At 46.3% G+C, this 7,353-nt stretch overlaps 1 protein-coding gene across 1 annotated transcript; it reads right to left on the bottom strand.

Annotated features, from left to right (window-relative positions):
• Window positions 1–2,530: 2,530 nt before the first annotated feature.
• On the bottom strand, window positions 2,531–7,170 carry RAB19 (RAB19, member RAS oncogene family). The gene is made up of 3 exons (XM_084206378.1): window positions 6,825–7,170; window positions 5,813–5,996; window positions 2,531–4,218 (listed from the first exon to the last, which is right to left on the bottom strand). Exons 1-3 carry the CDS (start codon window positions 7,017–7,019, stop codon window positions 3,953–3,955), a joined length of 645 nt encoding a protein of 214 aa, XP_084062504.1. The 5' UTR covers window positions 7,020–7,170; the 3' UTR covers window positions 2,531–3,952.
• Window positions 7,171–7,353: the final 183 nt, after the last annotated feature.

Genomic DNA, 7,353 nt, shown 5'->3' with positions numbered 1-7,353 from the left:
GCTGCAGCAATTTAAAATGAGGGAATTTACATGTAATCCTTTAGGATTGAGATACAATACAGCACTGTGCTGCAGGGATCAAGTAACTACAAAGTCAGTTGAATTGCCAGCATTAGAAAGGCATTAAACTGTGAGCCTCACTTCAGGTTAGCAAAACTAGACTTAAGAGTGAAAACTACAAGCAGTGATGTTCATGGACACAGCAGTAGCAAGGAAATGCAGGATTGTAAATATGCTGAACTCTAGTTATGCATGGGTGTGCTGTTTTGTCACTCACTGTCAAGCCAGTCAGGCTCTGCTTGACAACAGCTTGATGTGAATGCATCCACAGAAGCTGTGCAGGCAGCTGTGTGAAGGTTGATTTACTACAGCAGCGTTAGAAAAAGTGCTTTTAAAGATTTTTCAAAGCCCTGCCCATCTGAAACTGAATTCCTGTTTCAAGGTGAAGTACTCTTAGGACTAAGGGGCTCTTGGCCCGTCTAGAACTATTCTCAAAAGAGTGTGATATCCCAGCATTGCCTGTTGGTGTAGTTCTAGTTCTCAACACAGTTGCTTAAGAGTGGTACTTGAAAATTATTTCAGGAGGCAGTTTGCTGAGCAATGACAGTTTGGGCCCCTCACACACACATGCAGGTAAATGTGGGTTCTGGGAGCTGAGAGCCAGGAAAATGCCTGTTGGGGAAGGGGAACCTGTAACAACGCTGCCGTTGGAGCGCTCACCTGGCTGGGGGGAGCTTCACTTCCATTTCCTTGTCCAAAATCACAGGCAGGCATCTTCCTGAAAGAAGGCTCCAGGACAGAGTGCTCCACCTCTGTTCACCATCTGAAAATTGTCTCCCTTCCAACTACACTTAAACATTAACTGGAATGATTAGATAAGAGCCTTTTGTAACTGAGAGACTATCCTGCATATAAAGCAAAGCTGGACCACATAGGCAGTGCTGTGTGCCTTCCACATCACTGGGCTGCTGGGTTGTGTTGGCTTTTAACTAGTCAGCTTCTGGGAGGTGTCAGTTTGGTACATTTTAAAATATTTCTAATTATTTTTATTACCCTATTCCATCAAGAGGTAATGCTTCTTCTCATCTGGCCTGGCTGCAACATTAGTGCAAGTAATGTGCCACAGCAACGATTCAAATACTTTTTCCCAGTAGGTAAGAACAAATGAGCTCATTTTCAAGCTGAATGTGCAGCTCTTGAAACTGAAATCTGTGGGGCAGTAGTAGTTTTTAAAATAGCATTGTAAACAACCTTACAACCCTTTGTACAAATGCATTAATGATGCTGTCAGGATGCACTTGGAATTTGCATATGATGCTGGGGAACAAACCATTAACAGAAGGCTCCATAGGAGTTAGTGCTACTTTGCCTTGTCATAGCTGGGTGTTTCCATCTGCTCTCTGATGGGGAAAGGCAGAACCACAGAGATTATGCTGAGCTTGTATTTTAATCTAGTGGTTCTCACAGTCTAGAATAACGGGGATTTTTTAAATTGTAAGGGGATTTTTTAAAAGTTCATCGCTTCCTGTATTACCTCACAAGTAACAGCATTACCAATGTACTCCAAAGAACCTTGTTAGCAAGTGCTGTTCTTCACTCACGGGAGGACAGCTGGAAAAGCAGCTCTGTGGAAACCACTCAGTGTAACTGCCCAAAGGCCTCGTGGAAAACGCCAAACAGAACCAACCAAAAGAGGTCACACTCCTGGTTTAGCTGCACACTGGGTAGGTGTCTAAGACTAAGTTTCTTGGAAGAGCAGGAAGCCTGTTAGACCTGTTAAAGGAAAGGGAACAGTCACAAGCCTGTTCTCCCTGATCCTGTGTTGCACAGCTTTCTGCCAAGAAGGTCTTGCTTTGCCAGTAGCTCCACATGTGCGGGAAGAGAACAGCAAGAGCCCTGAAACCTGGCAGTGCTGGGCACTCAGGATCACAACAGCCTGTACAGTAGTAGCTAATTAAGATGGTAAACCCAATGAACCATGCAAAGGTAACACTCTGCTGGTACTATCCTTCCTCTAATTCTTGACCAGTGAAAGATTGTGACTGGAGAGGAAAGCAATACTTTTTCTATTGCAGTCTTCTGGAAGATACTAAAAAAAATAAAAAAAAAGTAAAAATTATGGATTACAAACTAATACCAGGACTAGAAACATTAAGCTTACATTTGACTGCTCTCGTAGTGACAAGCGCTGTACAAACTCGTTGTTTGGAAGCTGGCTCACCACTGTGAAAGGCTATGGTATTTGCTTGAATGTGCAAACCAAAATGCAACTACTAGGCCAGTAAAAACGAAGAAAGAATAAAGATTTAAAAAGAAGGAGAAGGAGGATGCCTGAAGATGAAGCTTTCTCTACAGCAGGCTATAGCAAAGGGTAGCATGGAAGGTTCCTCCCTGAGCTTACGCAGAGCTGAATTAAGCCCTGCTCTTTGCACATAATAGCAAAGAACCAGAGGAAGCATTAAGAACATTAGAAATATTTCCAAGACTATTACTTAATTATTCATTCTCCTTTATTTTTTTGTGCTTCTAGGACAAGATTTTCCAGCAATACTTGCTACATGTTTTTTCCTATTTTTCAAGGACTTAGGAAACAGGGGCAGCCAGCCATTGGGTAAGCTGGCAACACCCTAGCCTTCCCAAGGCTGCTTTGCATGTAACACAAACTGTGTTTTATCATTACAGAGTTGGAGTTGCAGTTCATAGCTTAACAGTAACTGATACACTTTGGTATATGTGGACTGCAGTCAAAAAAAAACTTCCTCTGACGTTTCTTTCCTCCTCCTCCTTCCCTGTTTCCATCTATGGGGAAAAAAACTTGCAAGCAACAGGAAAAAAAAACAACCTCAAAACCTTCACCAAAAAAAAAAAACCCAGCCCAAACCCTTCATTCAGTTCTGGTATACAGAAAAGTGAGCCCCAAGTAGCAGAGCTTGTGACTGGGAGGAGCTATCCAAAACCTTCCATTGCTACCACCATGCTCAGTCTCCACAGCAGCAGCAGACACACTCACCTAGGGCAGCTCTCTGGTGCATCCCATTCTGTTGCCTTACCACTCTAACACAACATAAATTTTTAACTTTTTACCTAATTTAAACCATCTCACCCCTTGCTGAGTTTTACAGGAACTTGCATCCATCCTTTACACTTCCTTGAACAGGGATACTCTCAAGCTGCCATTGGCCCATCACAAGCTACAGAAGGCTTAGGGAGGAATGAAAAAAAAGGTCCTTTCACTGGAAGCTTTGCTGCTCCCAGCAAGTCCATGTAGCAGGATGGAGAACGGTACTGGAAACAATCCTGACTATTACCAAGCAAAGTGAAAGGCAACTTTTCCTACCCCAGCAAGAAGAGTATCATATTCTGCCTGCTGTGCCAGCCCTGAGATGTTTCCAGGTTTTTCTGGTGAGGAACTCAGGGCAGATATGAAAACCTCTACTCTTTCACAAATGTTATTAAGCTCCTTGGGATGGGTGGCTACCTGCCTGACCTCAAGAGAGCTCCTAAATGAAAGTTTAGGCAGGAGTGGGTTAGTGCTGTCCAAGCGTGCGTCAGACTTTTTACAGCTACTGGCAGAGAGGAACGTGTGGAAACCAGCAACACAGCTTAGAAGGGTCAGTGCAGAACTCTGGTGCAAATTTATCTTCTGATACAGCCAGAAAGACATGTAAGGAAATAATTAAAGGCAATAACTTTTATAGTTCTCTTTGGTTAGGGCAAGGCCTGGAAGCTTCCTGAGTGTTCTCATCTTAGAAGTTCACATTGCTATGTTCAAAGCAACCTTTGCTACCAACAACAACAATGATCTCTGAAAATACTCACAAGCCAAACTGCAAGGTAGAAATATCAAGAGAGATGGCTTGAGGCCACATAAAACACTTTCATCAACTGAACAAAATTGAATCAAACAGCCTCAGAAGTATGGCGGTTTCCAAGTTCTCCCTGATGCCTCTCTTCAACAGGAGCACTGGGTCTTCTCCACACTTGGACTGGCAATCACTGGCCTGGAGTCAAGACTGAAGCTGTTTGGAGGGTTCTCCCCATGAAGCTGTAAGGTATTTCGTGCTATCAGCTCCTTAGCCATTAATGTGAACACCTCTTCTATATTTTGAGCTTCCTTTGCTGATGTTTCCAGCACAGCTAAGAGCCCATGCTTCTCTGCCAGGGTGCAGGCATCTTCAAACAGCACTTGGCGCTTGTCCAGTGAATCCGATTTGTTCCCTTAAGAGAAGGCAAAGAGATACTTCAACCACTTAGTCTTTCAAAAATTTATTCTTAAATGCGATGCAGGAATTCAGTTTTGTTAAACAATAGATTTATGTGAGCAGTAAGACTTACTGGATAGAACAAGATGTGAGAACATCAGAGCCACAAATATACTGTGGTTTAAAATTAAAACTGCAGCAAATCATATGATAGCAAAAGAGATGAAATCCAAGAAAAAGCTAAAAACTTGTGTTCATCTGATTACTTACTGTAGGTAAAAGATTATTTGGAAGCAACTGTTGGTCCTGTTCCCTAGTGGTTTTAAATGTTAAGTAGCCTTTAAGTTGAAGATTTAAAAAAAAAATCTCTTTAGAGTGATGTAAAAAGAAAGACAAGAATTCAGATCAGCTACCTTAATGCCTAAAATATATACTTGTTTCTGCATGAACAGATTAAACTTTTACTTGCAGCACTTTAGTCAAAATCTATCATGAAACACCTCAGATAAAACATCTTTGTATATTTAGGCAGTTGCAGCACATGTGGATTACTCAGTTCTAGTTGCTGGCTGAAGTCTACATTTTGGAAGAAAGCACCAAGCTGGATCCTTAATAGAAGCTTCATTTTTTATTACTTTCAGAACTTCTCTCTAAAAAAAACCCAACAACCACCACCATCCCCCACCACACACAGATAAGTCTCCTTCTTTAGATTCATGACGGAAGTTAGAAAAAGCCAGCCAAAGTGCAGTGATTTACACCTCCCGTGCCCCCAGTTCCAAGCACTGTATTAGAAGCAGGTCACAATTTATCGTTTGCTTCTTCCAGAGGAAGGACAGGAGAAATCTCTGCAGCACAAGCACGGAGGGTGCTGGGAGCAGAGGCAGCAGCTCAGGGGCCCTGCCTGGGGCTCAGCGCCGCCCCAGCCCCGGCTGCTGAGCTGCTCTCAGCACACTGCAACAGGCTCAGCCACACCAATATAAATAAAGGCAAGAAAGGCTCTGGCGTTTCACCACACCAATGTTCTCGTTTGCAGCTTCTTCCCTGGGGGAAGGAAGAGCAATAATAACCATGAAACCCAAGGGAAAAGAACCGCGGTTTCCTACCAGCTCCATTCCCGGCAATTCCCAGCCACTGCTTTCCTCCAAGAGGCAGTTTCCTGAACGCTAGTGGAATGCAAGCAGGCTACTCCCCATCTATTGTCTTACCTGCTCGGAATCCCATTACAGAGCAATGCGCATGCATATCAAGAGAGCAGAGAGGAAAGATGAGAACCAGGAGTCTGTGCATCTCCCTTCACCTTGAATTACTGAGCTGCTACATTCCCGTGCAGCAGGAGTACAGGGTCAGGCTTGCTGCAGTTCTAACCTCAACAAGGTGGTCCCTGCCTCCAGCCTGCAATGGGTTCAGTCCTGTCAGGACCAGGTTATGACTTTCCTCATTTTTTTAAGCTTAGGTTGAATTGACACACTTTTAATTTATTTTAGTTAGAACTGAATTCTTCCTTAATGCATAGTGTAGAGATGCTTCAAGTAGCGGTAGGAAATGAGGCAGATTTTATATCCATATTAAAAATCTACATAACACAATATTTAAAACTAAAATCCTACCAATTAACATCATGACCAAGTTTGCAGCACCATACTTTTCAATTTCATGAATCCAATGAGGAATGGATTCAAATGTGGACCTCCTAGTAAGGTCATAGGCAAGGATGGCCCCATGGGCACTCCTGTAATAAGACTGGGTTATTGTCCGGAAGCGCTCTTGACCGGCTGTGTCCCACACTTGGATCTGTAAGAGAAAGGACAGAAGTTGTAAAGACCCCTGAACACCACTCTCCTAGGTGCTTGCCCTCAGCATTTGAAGCCCCTTGTCCAGAAGACAGCCAGACCTGTCCCAGCGCACTCTACTACACCAGCGTGGCTGTACCCTCCCTAGATCCAAAAAGCCATTTACAAGCCTGTAGAGTCAATCTACACAGACCAAAGAGAAAGCTCCAAGGGTAACCCAGCTTTGCAAAGAAGCCAAGAAACCCATTTTCAACAACTGTAGTAAAAGACATAGAACATTACAGCCTTTTAAGAAGAGAGCAAGGAACCCTAATACAGGGCTGGGCAGAGCAAATGCATATATAAAAGCCAGGCATCCTAACTTTCATCTGCACAGAGAGGGAAGTTCTGGCTGACAGTTTCTTCTGGTGTTTGTCTTGGAAGTCTTCTTCCCTCAAATTAAGCACACATCAAAGTGGAGCCTTTGCAAACTTTGGGGGCTTTCCCTTCTTGGTGTCCCAGCTCAAACCCCCACATCTCTGGAGGAAAGAGACATCTCCAAATTATAGCCGTCTTCCAAAGAACTCCCTGCAGGCAAAGTAGATGCAGGGAAGTCACAAGAGCAAGTATGTACCAAAATCAGGGTGACTGCTTCCCCCAGAACATCTTCTGACAGAAAGCTCCCCTGGGAAACACCCCTGGTTAGAAAGACAGCCAGCTTTTGCCAGCTGCCTTCGGCAGGGCCGAGCAGGAGGCGCCGAGCGTCCCGCCGCTCCCGGCACCTGCACGGAAGGACGGCACGGCCAAGGCGCTGCTCGCCAGGAGCCTCGGGCTCGCTCCCGCCACCGACCTTTACTTTCTTGCCGTCGATGTCCATCGAGCGCACGGTGAAGTCGACGCCGATGGTGTTCTGCTGCTTCTCGTTGAACTGCCCCGTCTTGAAGCGGTGCACCACACACGTCTTCCCCACGTTGGAGTCGCCGATCAGGATGATCTTGAAGAGGTAGTCGAAGGCATCGTCCGCGCCGGAGCCGGGGAACGGCATCGCGGCTGCCGGGCGGGCCCGCGGCCAGGCGGGGGAGGAGGAGGAGCCGCAGGCCCGAGGAAGGAGCCCGGTGCCAGGCGCTCACCTGCCGGCGCTGCCCTGCCGGGACAGGTAGCGCCGCTCTGAGCCGCCCTGCCGCGGGGCTGGCGGGAGCTGTAGTCCGCCCCCTTCCCTCCCCTCGCCCCCCTTCTCTTCTCTTCCCTTTCCTTCCCCGCCGCCCCGCCCCGGGCTCGGCCGGGCCGCACAGGGGCCGGGCCGCTCGCTCCCGCCCCGCGCGGGGGGCGGGCAGGGCCTGGCGGCGGCCGCGGCCGGACTACAGCTCCCGCCGCTCCGC

This window comes from Fringilla coelebs (assembly GCF_963513975.1).
Source record: "Fringilla coelebs genome assembly, chromosome: 5".
NCBI classification, from domain to species: domain Eukaryota; kingdom Metazoa; phylum Chordata; class Aves; order Passeriformes; family Fringillidae; genus Fringilla; species Fringilla coelebs.
This window is presented reverse-complemented; position numbering and strand designations above follow the sequence as displayed.

Coding starts and splice junctions, on each gene's coding strand:
- RAB19 (XM_084206378.1), bottom strand. CDS start 7,019: ATGCCGTTCCCCGGCTCCGGCGCGGACGATGCCTTCGACTACCTCTTC. Junction 5,997..6,824: donor TCGACGGCAAGAAAGTAAAG/GTCGGTGGCGGG, acceptor TTTCTCTTACAG/ATCCAAGTGTGGGACACAGC. Junction 4,219..5,812: donor CTTGGTCATGATGTTAATTG/GTAGGATTTTAG, acceptor CCTTCTCTTAAG/GGAACAAATCGGATTCACTG.